Source organism: Microcebus murinus, chromosome 9 (genome assembly GCF_040939455.1).
Source record: "Microcebus murinus isolate Inina chromosome 9, M.murinus_Inina_mat1.0, whole genome shotgun sequence".
NCBI classification, from domain to species: Eukaryota; Metazoa; Chordata; class Mammalia; order Primates; family Cheirogaleidae; genus Microcebus; species Microcebus murinus.
In genome coordinates this window covers 103293441-103314641 of record NC_134112.1, presented here as the reverse complement: position 1 = coordinate 103314641, position 21201 = coordinate 103293441, and the positions used below count along the sequence as shown (strand labels likewise).

Sequence of the window (21201 nt, the reverse complement as noted above, 5' to 3'; positions counted from 1 at the left end):
GCGCCCCGTGCGGTGGGCGTCTCCCTTCCCTGGGAAGCGCTGCTCTGCGTGTCTGTCGTTGGTGTGCTGTGCGGTTTGGTGTGCATGTGGTATCTGCATGTGGTGTGTGTGTTGTCTGTGTGGTATGGCGTGTGTGGTGTGTATAGAGCGTGTGGGGTGTCGTGTGTTATGTGTGGTAGAATATATATGTGGTATGTGTAACGTATGTGATGTTTGGTGTGTTGTGTGATGTATTATGTGATTTGTCTTTGTGCTGTGTATGTGTTGTATGTGTGATGTGTGTATGTGTTGTATATGGTATGCAATGTGTGGTATGTGTGTGGTGTGTGGGTGCATGGTCTGTATGGTGTGTGTGGTATGTGGTATATTGTATTGCATATGTGGTGTGTGTAATGTGTGTGAGACATGGCATTTGGTGTGCTGTGTGTGTTGTGTGGTATGTGTGAGTGTTGTGTATTGTGTTGTATGTGTGGTGTGTATTGTATATGTGATATGTGTATGTGATAAGTATGATGTGTGGTGTGTTTAGTGTGTGGTACGTTTGGTATGTGTGGTGGATGTGTATTGTGTATGTGGCATGTATTGTGTGTGTGCTGTGTGGGCTACGTGCATGTGGTGTGTGTGTATTATGCATGCACTGTGTGAGTTTTGTGCGTCTCGCATGTTGTGTGTGTGTTGTATGTGTGTTGTGTATCGTGCATGCAGTGTTGGGGTTTTGTGCGTGTGGTGTGTGTGATGCGTGTGTGTTGTGTATGTGGTGTGCATCGCCCATGCAGTGTTGGAGTTTTGTGCGTGTGGTGTGTGTGTGTGTTATGTATGTGGTATGTATTGTGTATGCAGTGTGAGTTTTGTGTGTGTGTTATGTAGGTGGTCTGTATTGTGTATGCAGTGTGTGAGTTTTGTGTGTTGTGTGTGTGTGTTGTGTATGTGGTGTGTATTGTGCATGCATGGTGTGAGTTTTGTGTGTGGCGTGTGTGTGTGTGTGGTTGCCCATGGGGCCTCTGCCTCCCCCTGTACAGGGGCCTCTCTTTCCCTGGAGCTCAGGCGGTGTGTCCTGGACATGGCATGGCGGGTTCCATGTGCGAGGACACGACCTCACAATTGCCACGAGAGCCTGATTGTCTAAAGCATGCGGGTTCCGTGTGCAAGGACGCGACCCCACACTTGCTGTGGGAGAGCCTGATCGTCTAAAGCGTGTGGGTTCTGTGTGCGAGGACGCGACCCCACACTTGCCGTGGGAGAGCCTGATCGTCTAAAGTGTGTGGTTTCTGTGTGTGAGGACGTGACCCCGCACTTGCCGTGGGAGAGCCGGATCGTCTAAAGTGTGTGGGTTCTGTGTGCGAGGATGCGAACCCGCACTTGCCGTGGGAGAGCTGGATCGTCTAAAGCGTGTGGGTTCTGTGTGCGAGGATGCGACCCCACACTTGCCGTGGGAGAGCCTGATCGTCTAAAGTGTGTGGGTTCTGTGTGCGAGGACGCGACCCCACACTTGCCATGGGAGAGCCGGATCGTCTAAAGCGTGCGGGTTCTGTGTGCGAGGACGTGACCCTGCACTTGCCGTGGGAGAGCCAGATCGTCTAAAGCGTGTGGGTTCTGTGTGCGAGGACGCGACCCCACACTTGCTGTGGGAGAGCCTGATCGTCTAAAGCGTGGGTGTCACCGGACAGGAGAACTGCGTGCGCTTTGTCTCGGGGCCTGCGTCCCCACCACGGCCACGCGCCGTCTGGTGGAGAGGGACCTGCCTCCTGTCCTGCCTCTGCGCCCGGCAACCGTCCAGCGGGAGAGGAGCCATGTCACGCCAGGCCCTCTCTGCCCACTTCGAGGTTATTCCTCGAAGCGTGGAGACCAGCACAGCTGCCGCACGCAGTGGGTTCAAGACAGAGCCGTTGCGTCGTCTTGGCCGACGTCCCTCTGACCCCCGTCAGCTCGGTCGTGAGGAAGGTTCTGGTGCAGGTCACACAGCCGAGTCGGTGAGTCTCCCGTCAGCGCAGGAACTCGTGTTGGTCTCGCCTTCCTGGCCGCAGGGGAGGGAGGGCTGCCCCAGGTGTCGGACCGGTTAGCAATGTGGGGTGCTCCGGGGCAGGTTTCCACCGGATCCCAGCTTGGCCCTCCGCGGTCAGCTGTCGATGTCAGGAGCTGGCAGGGACCCACGTGGGCCTGGTTGTCTGCGGCGGAGGATAGCGGCCTCCAACCCGGTGCTCTCCGCCACTGACACGGCACCGCGCCCCGCGTGTGCTTCCTGACAGGGCTGATCCTCGGCCGTCAACGTTCCTACCCTCCGCAGAGGAGGCGGGTCGTCCAAGACGGGATGAAGGGCAAGGCAGCGTCCCCTCGTCCATGGCCGGCTCCAACGTTGTGTCACGTTCGTCTCTGGGAAGGAGCCATGGGGCGCAGGCGCAGCTTGAGGCAGGGAACTGGTGACCCCTTGGCCCAGAGGCTGCCCCGCGGAGGTGGCTTCGCCAGCCACTCAGTGCGCTTTCATCGATGTGACGCGGTAGGCGTCGCGTGCTCAGATCTTATTGAGCTGTTGGCAGTTTTTTTTTTTTTAGCTGGAGAAGTGAACGTAGTGAGACGGATAGTCTCATCGTGATGTTAACAGTAAGTTGCAGCCGGGCGCGGTGGCTCACGCCTGTGATCCCAGCACTCTGGGAGGCTGAGGCGGGCGGATTGCTCGAGGTCAGGAGTTTGAAACCAGCGTGAGCGAGAGCGAGACCCCGTCTCTACTAAAAATAGAAAGAAATTAATTGGCCAACTAATATATATAGAAAAAATTAGCCGGGCATGGTGGCACATACCTGTAGTCCCAGCTACTCGGGAGGTTGAGGCAGAAGAATTGCTTGAGCCCAAGAGTGTGAGGTTGCTGTGAGCTAGGCTGACACCACGGCACTCACTCTAGCCTGGGCAACAGAGTGAGACTCTGTCTCAAAAAAAAAAAAAAAAAACCAGTAAGTTGTCAGAATATGATAGTTTTTCACCTGTTGGTTTTCTACCTGTGCAGGGTTGGCGGTTGCCAATCATTTTCTGTCGTAATGAGAGTGATCCAGGACGCTAGCAACCACAGGTGAGGGGACATGTGCGTGTCCCAGGTCACGTGGGACGCTCGGGGCCAGCGGAGCCCCGTGTGGGGGCACAGGCCGTCACGGGCCGCTCTCTCCTGCTGGGGAGGACCTTGGACCCCGCGGGAACAGGCAGCGGGACGGAGCCGCGGGCGGAAACAGGCGCGGCACTGACCGTCAGCCTCAGCCGCGGTCGCGCGCCGTCCCAGGTGTTGCTCTCTGCCCTGGGGAGGGTTCCGGAGGGTCGCCGGGGTCTCAGCTGACTTATGAGGTGACTCGCTGCTGGTGCTAACGACGGCATGACTATGACAGAATAATCCAGGAGTCCCCAGAGAACCTCACTTTATCACTGGATTCAAAGTCGGCCTCATCAGAAGAGCGCATATCGGAATCGACTCGGTTTCCTTCTATTGTCCCCCATCTGGTTCTTTGACTGCTGGCGAATTTTCGAGTGAACGCTGAAATGTCCGAAATGAGGCGGGTGACACCGTCGCGGCTGACCGTGGTCTGGGGGACAGGAGCGTCACCGCGGCTGGGTCCTGCTCCCGGTGGCGCCTGGCCCACAAGGAGGACGACATGGCAGGAACCGGACGGGGAGAAGCCACGCCGTCGCCGCTCCTCGGCTCTGCGGGGTTCAGACGCGCGACGGACGCCATGGCTCCCCGCCCGGCCCGCCTTTTGGGACTCGTGTGCTGCAGCCCTGGCTCGGCACGGACCTTCTCTGCCAGGCTTTTCTCTTGGGGATTTGGTAGCAGTGTGATCACGGGCAGTGAATTTAATTTCTCTCGCCTCAGTTTCCACTCGAGAACGAGGCGATCGTAGCACCCTCCTCCCGGGTCTGTTGCGAGCCCCGGTTCTGGCAGGTGCGTGGGGTCTCCGCGTGGTGCCCACGCAGGGGCCTTCCCGGAGTTCTGGCTCCTTGTGGTGTTTCTGGCCTTCGGGTCGTCCTCACTGGTCTGAATTTTCAGGGCAGCACCCACAGCCCGTAGTCCCCTCCCGTGTGACTTTCCACTCAGTTGTCCCTCCGCGCACTCACCCAGGGGAATTTGGTGCCGTGTGGGAGCCCGTGGTGCTGCCGGCATGGGGAGGATTCCTGGAGAGGACGACACGGTCTCTGCTCACACAGCCTCCCGCCCGGGGAGAGATTGCGTGGCTGCAGGTCTCCCTGCTGTGCTGACCCGGCAGACCGCTCAGGGCGGCAGGTTCCGTGGTTGAACGGCATGTTAGAGGGTTCCAAAGCACACGGCTGCACACAGGACCGGCACGCGCTGCGGCACGGAGACGCCACCATCAGCCCAGGAAACCCTCTGCTGCCGCACAGGTGTGGCTCCCACCCGCCCACTCCTCTGCCACGGCGGCATTGGGTGTCCAGGGACTCGGGTGGCAGCGGCCACACGTGGACACGTGGAACCGTACTGCCACGTCCTGCTACTGATTTTTGTGGTCAACTCTAACCGCTTTCCCAGGGAGCTCCAGCCGTGAAATGACGCGTGACGACCACGTGTCCTAACGTAAAGTAGGAATGGCCGTGCGCTCGTTTCCGTGCAGTCGGCACTGCGCTATTTGCCACCTCGTGGAAGGGGCACTGTTGTGGTGTGCTTGCCGCCTGCCGGGGCGGTCGCAGCCCGCAGCTGCAGGAGAGGACAGGGACCCAGCGTGCGCCTTGCGCGGCGGCCTGCCAGGGGACGCAGAGCCTGTGCCCCAATACGCTGGGCGGGCGAGCGTCACCTGCCAGGCGCAGGTGGTGGTGATTAGCGGGTCTTCCCTGGGCGGCAGGTTTAGGGAGGAGGCTCAGGCTCTGTAGGCGCAGGGGCTGGGGATGAAAACAGCAGGAGGCGCGGAGGGCGGGAGGGCAGACTGGAGGCCAGGGGTGGTGGGGGATGGCGTGTAGGTCCCAGGACGGGGTCGCGGCCACGCCTCCTGCTGGATAAGGCCCCACCCCTGGTGCACACAACAGCAGAGACACACCTGTGAGTGTGCTCCATTGTCTCTTGTGGGGACATGCCCATGGCAACTCCCTCTTAGTGTGCATGAAGGTGTGTGTACACCTGTGGAGTCCCTGCCTACCTGCAGGTGTGTGTGCTCCTGAGGAGTTTTCCATTCATCTGTAGGTGTGTGCACACCTGGGGAGTCCCTGCCCACCTGCAGGTGTGCGCACACCTGAGGAGACCTCTGCTCTCCTGCAGGCATGTGTGCACCTGGGGAGTCCTTTGCTCACCTGTAGGCATGTGCACACCTGGAGAGTCCCTGCTCACCTGCAGGTGTGTGCACACCTGGGGAGTCCTCTGCTCCCTGTTCACCTGCAGGTGTGTGTGCACCTGGGAGTTCTCTGTTTATCTACAGGTGTGTGTGCATGACCCAGCTCCACTCCTGAGAGGAGAATGGAAAATTAGCTCTGATCTTCTCCAGGATCTGGCATCCAGGCTATCCCACTTTCTGGAATTCCAGCCCTGTGCTTGCCAGCTCTGCGAAATGACTCTCGTGCACCATATGTTTTCCTGCGTTTTGCGAAGCGTGGCCGCGGTCTGGGAGTTCCCTCATCCCTGTGTGATGTTACAGACGAACAATGTGCTCGCTGGGCTGCGCTCACAGTTTGTGTGTGTGTGTGTGGGGGGTTCCTCTGTGCGTGGCTGCCCCACTTCCTGGCTCTCGGCGCGCTGCAGACCTGCATCTGAGTTCTGTCTCTGCGGAGCAGCAGCCCAGACTGAGCGTGTGGGCACTGCCTCCCGTAGGCCGTGCGTCAGCTGGGCTTGCCCCGCAGGGCTTGGAGCCAGTGGGTCTGGGGCGTGGGAGGAGGCTCCCCAGGCGGGAATCGCCACGTGGTCTCTGTGGACCTGCTCAGGAGTTGGAGGCCGCAGGTGAGGCCCACAGACACGGGGAAGGCCTGAGCGGCGCAGGGCCATGTCAGGATCCGTTGATTCTCACGCTGACCTGGTCCATTTCCGTATGTTGGCATCCTGGCTGGCGTCTCCCCCACTGGAGTGTGAGCCCACGAAGGCAGGGCCTGGGCCTCCTGCTCCCCGGAGGACCCCCATGAGCGGGCGAATGCGTGTGCTGCGCTGGGTTGGAAGCCTCGGCCACGCGACATGGCCCGTGTATAGCACTGGTATTCTGTGTTCTCTGAAGTGGCCCTAACAGGATTTCACAGACAACTCGGAGTTTGCACAGCTGAATTCTGGAATTCAGGACTTGCACTTGGAGCTCCAGATTATGCCTGGGCACCGATCGCTAACTCTCGATGGAAGAGCCGCAGGCCAGGGGGCCTCGGGGAGGCGTTGGCGGCCACGGAGCCAGGTCGGGTTCTCCTGCCTGGTTTATAGAGCCACGCTGGCGGGCGTCCACCTCGCTTCCCGTGTGCCGTGTGCTCAGTGTTCACGTGTCCTCCACGGGTGCAGCTCACTCTGAAATGGAGCCATTCAGAATGGGTGTTTCCTCTGTGATTTGACGGCCCGTGGCAGAGCCGGCGCGCGCCTGTCCCCTCCTCCTTGTGCCTCCCCCACCTCCTCCTACTTCCACCCGAGGCTGAGATGAGCGGTCGGCTGCCAGGGCCCCTCGCTCTGCCCGGCAGCTCCATTTGCACCTTGCTGTTTTCTTATTGCTGGAAACTCAGGTGATTCATCAGGGCCAGGAAGCAGCCGCACCCCGTGTGAGTGTCCGTGTGCGTGCATGTGCATGCGTGTGCGCACATGTGTGTCTTGGGCAGGGGGGCGGGCGGGGGCGTCCGCGGGGCTGTTAGCTCTCAGGGCTGATGTTCTCTTGGTAACGTGGCTCCCGCCTCTGCTGTCCCCCCACAGCCCCCTGAGCCCGGAGGAGGGGAGGCAGCTGACGGAGGACCTTGCCCGCCTGCTGAGCCTGCCCGCCGGCGCCTTAACCTACACCGGGTAAGTGCCTCAGCCGTGTTCGCGCCCAGATGGTTCCTGAGGGGCAGAGCTGGGTGCCTGGGGCCGTCCCAACTGGCCCGGAGGGGAGCGTTTAGGACAGAGGAAAGGAGAGCTCCAGTGGGCTTTGGGGGTTATTCGGTGCAGCCGCGCCTGCGTCTAAATGTACGACGACAGTCGCTGAGGCCAAGGTTCTCACCCTGCGGCACTGGAATCACCTGGAGGCTCTGGAACATTCTGTGCCCAGCCCTGCTGTGAAGGAGTGGGAACCTCTGGACGGCCCACACCATAGACACTCAGTTGACACTTACTGTGTACACAGCCCCGTGACTGGCTGTCGGAACACACTCTGCCCTTTTCCCAGGTGGGAGCTGGCTTTGGGACCTCAGCCACCGACCTGCCCATGGCACAGCGTGTCCCCGGTCTCGCTGGAAACCGGGGTTACAGAGTGGCGGGCACAGGGGTGCAGGGGGCTGGCACGTGAGCACGCACGAGGGGAAGGGTGGCCTCCTTCCTGCATCCCGAAATGTGTGTGGACACTGAGAAGGGAGTGTGCGTGGGTGGCACTTGGAGATGTGTTGATGGGACCCGGGAGCTGGGTGCTGAGGGCAGAGGCCCCGGGTGCTCCCTGGCGAATGCCTGGGTTTGGAGATGGGTCCGAAAGGGAGATTAGCAAACGCGGAGTGAAACACCAAGGGCTGAGTCAGAGGCTTGCCTGAGCTGTCCACTCACGTGGATGTGGGAGCAGGAGTGTCATCTGCAGACACTGTTCCTTCCCCGGCTTGGCCACAGCCACAGCCCACTGGGCCCCTGCTGCAACCAGCCTTGCCCTAGGAACCGGGCGTCCCCGTGGGACACACGCCCCCCACACACACACACCTGCTGTTTATTGGGAAAAGACAGAAAAGGGCGTGGGCAGGCAGCGTGTCAGGCACCAGGGGACATGAAAGAGGAAGCACCCCAACTAGCCTGGGGACCGGAAGCTTCTAGAAGTAGACATCTGAAGGGCATGAGGAGGTGTCCCACACAGAGGAGCAACCCACTTGCATCCCAGAAATGCCCACTGTGACTCCCCACATGGCGCCGGCAGGAGCGCACAGCCAGTACTTAGAAGGAAATGACCTCCTGTGGGCAGAGGCCTGGGGGAAGGGAGCCCTGTGCATTCAGGACCTGGAGGGACCCTGCCCCACCTGCAGTGCTCAGGGGTACAGCCCGGGTGAGGAGGGCCCTGCAGGTAGAGAAGAGCCGCCTGAGCAGCCCGTAGCCAGTGACAGGATGTGGTGAAAGTGGACAAAATGAGATGATCTGACTAGTGCTGAGAAAGAACATGCCCTGTGCAACCAAGGAAGATAGATGGACAGGAAGTCCAGGGATAAGGAGACACTAGGTGAGTGGGAGGAAGGTGCACGGGGCTGCAGTGGTGGGTGTGCAGCGACCCAGGTGAGGAGGAGCGCAGGCGCATGGGGCTGCAGTGGTTGGATGTGAGGAGGCCCAGGTGAGGAGGAGCGCAGGTGCATGGGGCCACAGTGGGTGGATGTGCAGAGACCCAGGTGAGGAGGAGCGCAGGTGCATGGGTCTGCAGTGGTTGAATGTGCAGAGACCCAGGTGAGGGGGGCATGTGCATGGGTCTGCAGTGGTGGGTGTGTAGAGACCCAGGTGAGGAGGAGCACAGGTGCATGAGGCTGCAGTGGGTGAATGTGCAGAGACCCAGGTGAGGAGGAGGGCAGGTGCATGGACTGCAGTGGGTGGATGTGCAGAGACCCAGGTGAGGAGCAGGGCAAGTGCATGGGGCTGCAGTGGTGTGTGTGCAGAGACCCAGGTGAGGAGGAGGGCAGGTGCATGGACTGCAGTGGGTGGATATTTAGAGACCCAGGTGAGGAGCAGGGCAAGTGCATGGGGCTGCAGTGGTGTGTGTGCAAAGACCCAGGTGAGGAGGAGGGCAGGTGCACAGGGCTGCAGTGTGTGGATGTGCAGAGACCCAGGTGAAGAGGAGGAAGGTGCAGGGGGCTACAGTGGGTGGATGTGCAGAGACCCAGGTGAGGAGGGCCAGTGCATGGGGCTGCAGTGGGTAGGTGTGCAGAGACCCAGGTGAGGAGGACAGGTGCATGGGGCTGCAGTGGGTGGATGTGCAGAGACCCAGGTGAGGAGGACAGGTGCATGGGGCTGCAGTTGATGGATGTGCAGAGACCCAGGTGAGGAGAAGGGCAGGTGCACGGGGCAGCAGTGAGTGGATGTGCAGAGACCCAGGTGAGGAGGAGGGCAGGTGCTCTGGGCTGCAGAGGGTGGATGTGCACAGACCCAGGTGAAGAGGAGGGCAGGGGCATGGGACTGTTGCTGATGGTTCTGGGTATGTGGTTTTCGGAAGCCAAGGTCCCTGGGAGGGCAGAGGTTGGGGAAGCATCCTGATGGCTTGTTTGATCTACATGCCCGCTCGGGGTACCTGGAGCACTTCTGTGGGCCGCTGTCCAGGTGGCTCAGGGCACCGAGTGAGTAGATGGGGATGCTGTAATTGTGACAGACAGTGGACAGCAAGGTCCCAGTTTCTGATGTGATCATGAGATGGAGGTAAAGGAAGAGAAGGGGTGGCAGTGAAGTGGGGCGCATGCCCCTTTATGTGTGTCTGAGAACTGCAGAAACAAGTGTGTTGGCACCACTCTGGGTTCCCTTGAGGAAGGTCCCAGGGCAATATTTTGGGTTTCTAGGGCTGCAGTATTAACTCTCAGCAACCATGTAGGACAGACTTCACAGAAGTTGAAAATAAGAGATATTTCCGTGTCTCAAAAGTGCTAAGAGATTTCCAGGTCCTATAAATGTTTCTCCCCATGCTCATGGGGAGAGAGAACAGGAAGTCACAGAGCCTGGGTTTATGGGATCCAGGGAAGTGGATTTTCTCCTCTGGGCCTCAGTTTCATATTCCATAAAGTAAAGCTGTTTGCCTACTTGGTCTTTAGTGCTTATCTCAGCTTTAATCTTCTATAAATGTATGGCTTGGGTTACTGGTCAAATAATCTAACACTCACCATGTTGACTTTTGGGGGGAAGTACAGGTCATGTGACAGGTTCATGCCCCATATGTGGTCTCTCCTAGGCAGAGGTGAGTGTGTGGAGAGGGGCTTTGTTCCGTTAGACCCTTGGTGAAACTCTTTCTACCAGTGTTACGTGGGTGCCCACATGGCATGCCTCACAGAGCTCAGCGGTGTTGGGAAAGGGCTACAGTTTCTTCTATTGGATGATCCACTGAAGACATCTCTGTGGAGCTAGAGTGGAGCTGGGGATGTTGCTGGGGCGGAGATGGGGTGGATGGTGTGGCAAGTGGTGGGGTGGATGGTGGGGCAGATGGTGGGGTGGATGGTAGGGTGGAGGTTGAGTGGATGGTGGGGCAGATGGTGGAGTGGATGGGTCAAGGTTGGGTGGATGGTAGGGTAGATGGTGGAGTGGATGGTGGGCAGATGGTGGGGCGGATGGTGGGGTGGAGGTTGGGTGGATGGTGGGGCAGATGGTGGAGTGGATGGGGGGTTGAGGTTGGGTGGATGGTGGGGCAGATGGTGGAGCGGATGGGGGGTGGAGGTTGGGTGGATGGTAGGGCAAATGGTGGGATGGATGGTGGGGCGGATGGTGGGATGGATTGAAGGGCGGAGGTGGGTAGATGGTGGAGCAAATGGTGGATTGGATGTGGGGCAAATGGTGGAGTGGATGGGGGTAGAGGTCAGGTGGATGGTGAGGCAATTGGTGGGGCAGATGGTGGGATGGATGGTGGGGCATATGGTGGAGCGGATGGTGGGGTGGATGGTGGGGCAGAGTTGGGGTGGATGGTGGGGCAGGTGATGGGGTGGATGGTGGGGTAGAGGTGGTGTGGATGGTGTGGCGGATGGTGTGGTGGATGGTGGAGTGGATGGTGCATGGAGGTGGGGTGGATGGTAGGGTGGATGGTGCATAGAAGTTGGGTGGATGGTGTGGCAGATGGTGGGGTGGATGGTGCACGGAGGTGGGGTGGATGGTGTGGTGGATGGTTCATGGAGGTGGGCTGGATGGTGCATGGAGGTGGGGTGGATGGTGTGGTGGATGATGGGGCGGATGGTGCATGGAGTTGGGGTGGATGGTGGGGTGGATGGTGTCGTGGAGGTGGGGCGGATGGTGTGGCGGATGGTGGGGTGGATGGTGCACGGAGGTGGGGTGGATGGTGTGGTGGATGGTTCATGGAGGTGGGCTGGATGGTGCACGGAGGTGGGGTGGATGGTGTGGTGGATGATGGGGCGGATGGTGCATGGAGTTGGGGTGGATGGTGGGGTGGATGGTGTCGTGGAGGTGGGGCGGATGGTGGGGCGGATGGTGTGGCGGATGATGGGGCAGATGGTGGGGCGGATGGTGCATGGAGGTAGGGTGGATGGTGGGGTGGATGGTGGCGTAGAGGTGGGGCGGATGGTGGGGCAGATGATGTGGCGGATGGTGGGGCGGATGATGTGGCGGATAGTGGGGCGGATGGTGGGGTGGATGGTGTGGTGGATGATGGGGCGGATGGTGGGGTGGATGGTGCATGGAGTTGGGGTGGATGGTGGGGTGGATGGTGGCGTGGAGGTGGGGTGGATTGTGGGGTAGATGGTAGGGCAGATGGTGGGGCGGATGGTGGGGCGGATGGTGTGGCGGATGATGGGGCAGATGGTGGGGTGGATGGTGCATGGAGGTGGGGTGGATGGTGGGGTGGATGGTGGTGTGGAGGTGGGGCGGATGGTGGGGCAGATGATGTGGCGGATGGTGGGGCGGATGGTGGGGCGGATGGTGGGGTTGAGATGGGTGGATGGTGCATGGAGGTCGGCTGGATGGTGGTGGCTGTTCCTATGGGCTCCCTCCACTCTTCACAGGCCTGTCCAGGCTCAGTCTCTCTCTTGGCTCCAGCGACTAGCTCCAAGGCCACGAGCTCTGTCCCTAGTGCGGGCACCCTGAATCCCTCCTTCCCGCCATTCCTGGGAAGGCTGCGTGCTGCTGCTCTGCTGTCTCTGTTTCATGCCCGTTGGCTCTCTCGTCTCTCCACACATCTCTGCTTTTTTGCAGCAGAGGCTTGGCGCCTCCGCCTTGTTGATTGTGAGGTGTCGTCCAGGGCCTTTCTGGGCATCTCTGGGCCTGGGCTCACCTGACCTCTCCTTGTCCACATCCTGACCTCTCTCAGGCAGGGGTGCTCCGATGGCTCTGGGCGGTGGTGGTGAGAAGGCACAGCAAGGAGACCGCGGGGCATGGCTCTCTGAGACCCTTCCCCCCGCGTGCTGCCCCAGAGCCCTCCGTAGGGGCCCCGAGGAGGCGTCTCCACGCCGCTGGCCACACTGTGGCCCAGCGAGATGGTGTGAGCGTCACCGAGGGCTGTGTGCTGTGCCCCACGGCGGGTCCAGGTCCACCGTGGAGTGGGGGTCGCTGCGCTGACCAGGCACAGAGCGGGACAAGGAGGGAGGGGCTCTGGTCCCTGCCCTAGCAGTCTGCCGTCCGGCCAAGAGACAAACAAGCGGGAAAGTGCTAGAGAAGCTTCTAGAATGACAGAATCGTCAGCTGCCGTGACCTCGGGCATGCGGAGCGCGTCTCGGGCCCAGGGCACTGAGGCTGGTGGGTGCTCTCCCGGCACCCATAGCGAGAGCCGCCCGGCCGTTAGTCCTGAAGATGGAGTTGGTCCGACAGTGTTTGAGTCTCGCCCCTGTGTGGCGTCTTCCCAGGTCTGTCCTCTGTGCTGTCATTTTATTTTAAAGGATATTACCTTTTATTTAGAATAAAAATGAGCCAGAGCTTGGGGAGCGGGCCCAGCCCGGTGCAGACAGTCCCTGGGAGCCCCTAATGCACGCCTGGGCCTCCCCGAGCTGAGGGGTCTGCACTGTTCCCTCCCAGGAGGGGGCTCCTCAGCCGCTCCCAGCAGGGACACCGGTGGCCTACAGACCGGTTGTCAGTCCAGCAGGTGCTCACCGGGCCCCGCTCGCTCTCTTCCCCACGCGGGCGGGCAGAGCCCCTGCTGCTGGGGAGAGAAGTGAACGGTGAGCAGGAGCTGGGAGCCCAGTGACCCGGGTGCGAGAGGGAGGACAGCTGCCCGGGTGGGGAGGACACACCAGGGACGGCCTGAAGCTCGGGAGGAGCGTGGACCCCCGAGTGCTGGGTGTCCCTGCCGGGTCCACCGTCCCTGGTTAATTTGTTGAAAAGTCCCTCCAGCTGGGTGGGGGTGCGGGGACATGGAGACGGCCGTGGTTTCTGGGAGCCGGCTGTGACGCATACGTAGTTGTGACCGCAATGCCCGAGCCCTGAGCACGGGCAGACCGACTGTGTGTCTCCAGACTTCAGGTGGGCCCTGCGCCGGCTTCGTTCCCGCCTGCCCGTCAGGGTTCTGGATGGTTCTCTGTGGAGCTCCTTCCCAGGCCGCCCGCGGGCCCTGCCCTTCTCAGCCCGTCCGAGTCTCAGGGCCAAGTCTGAGCCTTGCTGCTCCACGGCCTCCTCTCAGGCCCCGCCCGGCCACGTAGAGTCCGCACCACCCCTGCGTCTTGAATCACCGTGTGCACCTGTGTGTGTGTGTGTGCACACGTGCACACCTGCGGTGGGAGCCGTGCCCTGCGAGCATACACGCCTGGCCCACCACGTGTCCTGAGAATCTCACCCCCACACACCTGGCACACGCACCAGCTCGCAGGACTGACGCAGGCGTGCAGAAGGACAGGGGTCAGCGCGGGTCGGGACCTGGGCAGCAGGGACAGGCAGCACCGTGTCCCGTCTGAGCGCGTGTCGGAGCTGAGCATGTGCCGGAGCTGCGTGCTGTCCCAGGACGGGAGAGGCGCCCCCCCTCCCCCCCTCCCCCGCGCCGCCCCTGTAAGACGTCGTCTGCACTTTTATGGAAGCACTGGTTGTGCCTAATGAGTTTGTTAACGGTTATGTTGCTGCCACATAAATTCCGTTATTTCTTGCTGCATCATTAGAGGCCATCACAGCGGCATTATCTGCTGCAATTGTGCCAGCAGCCGCGCACGCCAGCAGCCATGACTCCAGAATCCAGTCTCGGCTGTCTGCGGCGGTGCTGGCTGGTGCCGGGGCTGCCCTCTGTGCTCTTGGACAAGGGACACCACAGCAGACACTTCCCGAGTCCCCATGGGACGGGCCCAGGGTCGAGTCTCTCCCAGGCGGCTCCAAATCAGCCGTGTGGAGAACCAGGTCAGCCGTGCTCACGGGACAGCACGCTGGATGCTGTGATCAGTCTCCGCCTGCTGTTGTGGCGCGAGGCCCGGCTCCCCTTCTCCCCTGCAGGCTCTGTGGGATTGAGGGGTTCAGGCTCCTTGTTCTCGGGGATGGCTGCTGGAGCACAGCAGTGGGGACTCAACTGGCACTTCTCGCCCGTCTCCCCGTGCACAGCTGGTCCTCGCACATCCTGGCGCTGCCTGGGCCTTGGTGCCTGCGCCCTGCGCCCTCGGGCCCCCGCAGGCCGGAGGGAATCCCTGGGGTTCGCAGGGTTCGCAAAGTGTGTGTCAGTTCCCTGGGGCGGAGCTACGTCTCTCTGCGTCAGGGAGTTTGTGGAGACGCTAATCGGGAGCAGAGATGGGTGAAGGGCGGGGCTGCCCGTGACCTGCTGGGTCCCCTCTGGTGATCTCTGCAGCACGTGCCAGTGCGGAGATGGCACTTGGGGTGTGTAACGTCACTCCCAGCCAAAACCCTCCAGCAGCAAACCCGGGAGCCCTAAGACGTTGCTTGCGTCTCGACTTGGTGTATTGGCTGCCAGCAGACTCTGGCGCTCCCTGGGACGTTGTCACCTGTTCCCCCAGTGTGCAGGGTGTGCTGAGAAGTGAGGTGTGAGCTGGCGGCTCCAGGCGGTGGCAGCTGCGCGTGGCTTTCCCTGGAATGAAGAGTATCAAGGAAAGGTCGCAGTGGGTCAAAATGGCCAGTCCTGCTTTCAGGCTCAGGTGAGGCAGCAGGGAAGGGCCGCCGTGTGTTTGCAGATCTGCTGGGAGAAAGGTCGCCGTTTCTCATTCTCGGTGACCCCCTGCATTGGTCAAAGGTGTCAGCATGCAGGGTGTCAGCGAGCCTCCTTCCCTAGCGTGAGGTGATGTCTCAGCCTCCCCGAGCCTCGGTTTCCCCACGTGCCCCAGGGGAGCGTGCGGGGTGTGTGCATCCCATCCCGGAGGCCCCACACCCGGCTCACCTTCTGCTGTTGCCACCTTGAAGCTCTTGAAATCCCCAGCAAAGGGCCCACAGGCTATGGAGCTGCCCTCGGGTGCAGGGCAGGGTCGTAGAGTCTATGCGGCGCTCCACAGCGAGGGACTCGGCGCCGCAGTGCGCGTCCACGTCCGCAGTCCACGTCCACAGTGCGTGTCCGCTGTCCACGCCCACAGTCCACGCCTGCAGTCCGTGTCTGCTGTCCGTGTCCGCTGTCCGCGTCCGCAGTGCATGTCCGCAGTCCATGCCCACAGTCCACGTCCACTTTCCACATCCATGGACTGTCCATGCCCGCAGTCCATGTCCGCTGTCCGCAGTGCACACCCACAGTCCACGCCCACAGTCCACGTCCGCTGTCCACGCCCACAGTCACGTCCACAGTCCACGTCCGCTGTCCATGCCCGCAATCCACGCCCACAGTCCACGCCTGCAGTCAATGTCCGCTGTCCACGCCCGCAGTCAACGTCCGCTGTCCACGCCCGCAGTCCTCGCCCACAGTCCACGCCCACAGTCAACGTCTGCTGTCCACGCCCACAGACCACGCCCGCAGTCAACGTCCGCTGTCCACGCCCGCAGTCCTCGCCCACAGTCCACGCCCGCAGTCCACGCCCACAGTCAACACCCGCAGTCAACGTCTGCTGTCCACGCCCGCAGTCCACGTCTGCAGTCCACGTCCGCTGTCCACGCCCACAGTCCACGTCTGCAGTCAACGTCTGCTGTCCACACCCGCAGTCCACGTCTGCTGTCCACGCTCGCAGTCACGCCCACAGTCCACGTCCGCAGTCCACATCCGCTGTCCACGCCTGCAGTCCACACCCGCAGTCCACGTCTGCCGCGCAGTCGCGCTGCAGTGGCTGCATTGTTGTCAGGGAAAGACAGCTCTAAGTTCTACTCCTAACGAGTCGAGACTGGCAGGAATGACCCACTCAGTTCTTTTTTTCTAGACTTCTCGAGTAAACACGGGCCCTGCGTGTTGGGCCGGGGCGCCCCGCACGTAAGCAGCAGTTCCTGACGTTCTCCCGCGACGACACGTCGTCCGTGAGGCCGTGGCTTTAGCTTCCCGGCAAGCTGTGCGCTCCTCGAAGGCAGTGCCCGGTCTGAAGTGCTCAGCTGTTGTCGTTAGATACACTGTGTGTGGGTCACGGTGTACACAGCACGTGTACACATATGTGTGAGGGCAGCGCCTGACGTGGAACGGGCTCCACGTTTGTTGAGTGAATGAGTGAGTGAGCGAATGGATGGATTGTCTCTGGACACAAAGGCACGTGGGTTTGAGCCTGTTTCTCTCCGATGCTGTGAGACCTGGGGGTGTTCCCCGAGCCCTCTGGCCTCCTCGTTTGCTGGTCTGGGGGGACAAGATGTTGCCGTCGTCACGAGTGTGTAGGGACCCGGCTGTAAACGAGGGGTGAGTTCTGCGAATGACGTACCATCGAAACAACAAAATGTTGTTGACACCGAGAAACGTGTGAACACAGGACAAGGTGAGCTTTATTTACGTGGACATAAAACCATATTGTGGTTGGGTGCACCTTTGTTCATGCCCTGCGCGGTCAGCGCTGGATGTCCCTGCCCAGCGCCGTCCTGTCTTTCTCACCGGAGCAAAGCAGAGCTCACCTTGCACTCTTCTGACTTGTCTCTGGCTTCCCAGGTGGCGCAGAGGAGCAGGTTCTGGCCAGGCCCTGGGGCCGGGTGCGTCACTCGGGACCATCTCCCCTGGGGAGGGCCCGACGGGGCTGGATTCGGCCCCGCAGCAGGGCTACAGCGCAGGGAGGGGATCCAGACCGGCCAGGGACGCTGGCCCCGGAGTGCGTGTGACGCAACGTCAGGACGAAGACCAGGTCCAGTCCCGGGAGGGGGAGGTTCCGGCTTTCTGCCTTTGCTGGGTGTCACCTCTAGCACGGGACGGCCATGGGCCCACACCTGCCTGGCAATTAGGTGAGCACGTTTATTTCTAAACGTCTGTCACGAACAATGCAGTCATTTGTTTGTTTAATTCATCCATCTTTAAGCAGCGTGAGAGTCAGACTGTGTCACAGAAAACACAGCTTAGCGGCCCGGGGTCCGCCAGGAGTGGAGGGCTCTCTGCTGTGCCTGGGGACGTGCCCTCGTAGGCCGGCGGAACAGAAGCCTCCCGGGACGGGTCACGCCGCCCGCCAGCTGTGACAGGGCAACAGACTGCTGTGGAGTTAGAACTAAGAAAATGCTTTCAAAGTTCAAAGGCAAAGCACAGATATTGAATAATCTGTTTTCTCCCGAACAGTCCATGAGAAGAGAGTGCAAGGCATTCCATAACGCAGAAAGGAAGTCCCAGATCGCACACAGTCTCAAAGGAATTGCAAATAAGATACAATCCGCACGGGGATGCACTTGCTCAGCCCATTAGGAAGATAGAGCATGGTCAGGGGTTGTGTTTCTGCTGAGGCTAGTTACGTTCCGTTACCTTGCAGCAACTTGGTGAGTCTCAGTTTCCTGCCACGTTCAAACAGGAGCTGGTTCTCTGTCCTTCCTCCTCTGTAAACCCTCAGGTTAGATGTTCTGGATGGTCACTGCCTGAAGTCTGGGAGGCGCAGGATATGCCACTATGCAGAAATGTAGCAACGGGGTGCGTGTTTTAGGAGTGCAAGCATGCAGCCTGCTGCCCACGAGGGGTTCCAGAGTCTCACGGCCCTGGTGTCTGCCCTGCAATCTGACGTAGCTGGCACGAGGCTTGCAGAGACGGTTCTGCAGCGGCCAGATGTAAACGCATTCTTTTGCTGGGTTTCGGCGGGCAGCTCGGATTAGCCCTGAACAGACTGTGGGCTTTGCTAGTGAGGGAAGCTGGGAAGGCGGGAGATGCTCGGAAGGAATTCAGGGAAAGAGCGTGAGTGGCTCAGGTCCAGCCTGCGACATCCAGGCAAAGTGAGGAAAGGACACTGGCCAAGGCTCCTGCATAGATGTTATGATTATCATAGTGTTTTACTAAAAGCTCTCATCTGAGGATCAGGAAATTGTTATTCCCGTGGTGGCACTGATGTTAAAAGTGGACTATTTGGAGCTAGTCCCTAGACTCCGTGTGTTTTATTCATTCACCTGTAACATGAGGGCAGTGCCAGGCGAGCTGCTCCAGGTCTGAATCACATGGCTGTGCTATTTAGCACCACCCTGCACACTCTGTTAGCGTGTCTTGCTCCATGCCAGCTGCTGCGTGGGTCCCGTGTGTGACCCCGAGTGCCTCTGCCCGAGCACCCACTGAGGGGTCAGATGTAGAACATGTGCGGATGTCAAGGTTCCCCCGCTCTTACCTGGACTCAAATCTATATTCAGCTGACACAGGAAGTCTCCTGAGTCATTCTGATTTTGTTTGGTAACATTAAGATCTCTATTTGCACTTTGTTTCTCTTAAATTAATAGTAAGTAACGAACTCAATGAGCAATTCACTAAATATATAGCCCACAAGATGAGAAAAGTTAATGTAGAATGGTTTTTAAGCCATAAATGGTGTTCTGAGAAAATGTCTCAATATGTTTGCATTGATATAGGCAATATATACATACCTATTTCTATTATCCATCCATCCACACACCTACCCATCCATCCACACATCATCTATCCATCATCCAGCCAGCCAGCCAGCCACCTACCTACCATCCATCTACCCACCCATCTACTTATCTACCATCCATCTATTCATCATCCATCCACCATCCATCCATCCATCTACTCACCTACCCATCCATCCATCATCTATCCACCCATCTGTCCATCCATCCATCATCTACCCATCATTCATCCATCTATCCATTTACCCACCTACCCATACATCCATCATCTACCCATCATCCATCCATCCATCCATCTACTCACCTACCCATCCATCCATCATCCACCCATCATTCATCCATCTATCCATTTACCCACCTACCCATACATCCATCATCTACCCATCATCCATCCATACATCCATCTACTCACCTACCCATCCATCCATCATCCATCTACCCATCTATCCACCCATCTACCCAACCATCCATCCATCATCCATCTACCCATTAACCCAGCCAGCCATCTACCCATCTCTCCATCCATCCATCCATTATCCACCCATCATTCATCCATCTATCCATCTACTTACCTACCCATCCATCCATCATCTATCCATCATCCATCCATCTACCCATTTATCCATCCATGTATCCATCCACCCATCCACAAAACCATCCATCATCCATCTACCCATTCATTCATCCATCCACCTATCCATTTACCCACCCATCTGTCCATCTACCCACCCATGTACCCATCTGTCTATCCATCATCCATCCACCCATCAGTCCACCCATCCACTTGCCTACCCATACATCCATCATCCATCTACCCATCCACCCAACCATCCATCCATCCATCCACCCACCCATCGACCCATCCATCTATCCCTCCATCATCTTCCTGTCCATCCATCCATCCATCCATCCATCCATCTACCCATCCATCCATCTACCCATCCATCTATCCATCATCCACCCATCCATGCACCCATCTACTCACCCACCCATCCACCCATCCATCCACCCATCCTTCCCTCATCCATCCATTCTCCACCCATCCATCCATCCTCTGTCTATCCTCCATCCATTATTTAGCCATCCTCTACCCATACACCCACCCACCTATCCACCCACCCATCCATCATCCATCCACCTATCCATGCATCAACCCATCTACCATTTATTCATCCACTCACCTACCCATCCATCCATCATTACCCACCCACCATCCAGTTACTGGGCTTCACCCAGAATCCAGATATCAAACAGAGAAAGTACAGGTCAGTCTGTGAAGCCAACAGAGAGCATGCTGGTAAAAACAAACAAATAAACAAACACAAAAAAACAAATCGTTAGCAAAAATTTTTCTTTTTCATTTGTAAACAACTTTCAAGAACACCAGTTGAAAAGAGGAACATTTACTTTTATGTTAGTTATGAAGCTTCAGCATTAAATGATTAACTTTAAAACTACCAGTTGTTGCCACGTATGCCTTGGCTATCTTCTTTTAATGCACAGAAAGTCAAGGAAATCTAGTACCTGAGGCCTGTCTTTATTTAAACTGACTACAGAGCCGTTACCATCTGTTTGGGCGGTGTCTGTAAGGAAAACTGTAGTCATACGTGTTGCAGTCATTGAAGACCTTAAAGGCTGACCCGATGCAAATGATCTTGTGTTCTGTGTAACGCATTATTATCCAGAAATAACAGCTCCCCCATTAGCCAAACTAAGTGGAGCCCTCAATTGATAGGGATTTTACATTGTTCTATGTTTTAGAAATGGTTTTAAGTAAGAAAAAGAAGGTTTCATCAGAGATTTGTTGTCCGCTCCTCTCTCAACCCAACTACGGTCTGAGCACAGATTGAGTTCAGTGTTTGACAATTCCTGGGTGTTGTGCAATGGAGATTAATGCTTAGAAAATGACCGCGAGGTACATAATTGTTAAGAAGACTTGAGTGTCCCTATACCGATATTATAAGGCAGAGCATTGTATATATTTTTAAATTATTTCAATGATAAAAGTAGGGGGAAAGATTTCTAAATAGTCCTCAGATTAAAAAAAGACCACCGAAGCAGAACTTTTACCCCAATGTCCTGGTTAACGGAGGGGTTTGTTTGTTTCATAAGCCTTAAGTGATGAGGTGAGAATGTTTTAGCAAACAAGCAATATATCGATGTGAAATGCTAGAAGTTACTTCTGTTCTTTGTTAGCATGTTTTATGACTGTAATAAAGAAAAGGACGGCCAGGCGCGGTGGCTCACGCCTGTAATCCTAGCACTCTGGGAGGCTGAGGCGGGAGGATTGCTCCAGGTCAGGAGTTCGAAACCAGCCTGAGCAAGAGCGAGACCCCCATCTCTACTATAAATAGAAAGAAATTAATTGGCCAACGAATACATATAGAAAAAATTAGCCAGGCGTGGTGGCGCATGCCTGTAGTCCCAGCTACTCGGGAAGCTGAGGCAGGAGGATTGCTGGAGCCCAGGAGTTTGAGGTTGCTGTGAGCTAGGCTGACGCCACGGCACTCACTCTAGCCTGGGCAACAAAGCGAGACTCTGTCTCAAAAAAAAAAAAAAAAAAG

The 21201-nt window shown here is 58.1% G+C and overlaps 1 protein-coding gene across 1 annotated transcript in view; it reads left to right on the top strand.

The window, feature by feature from the left end:
- PTPRN2 (protein tyrosine phosphatase receptor type N2) overlaps positions 1-21201 on the top strand; it is a 595476-nt gene that overhangs the window by 201012 nt on the left and 373263 nt on the right. Inside the window, exon 10 of the mRNA XM_076006762.1 lies at positions 6851-6937. Within this exon, the coding sequence (XP_075862877.1) occupies positions 6851-6937 (87 nt within the window). The remainder of the gene's footprint in view (positions 1-6850; positions 6938-21201) is intronic.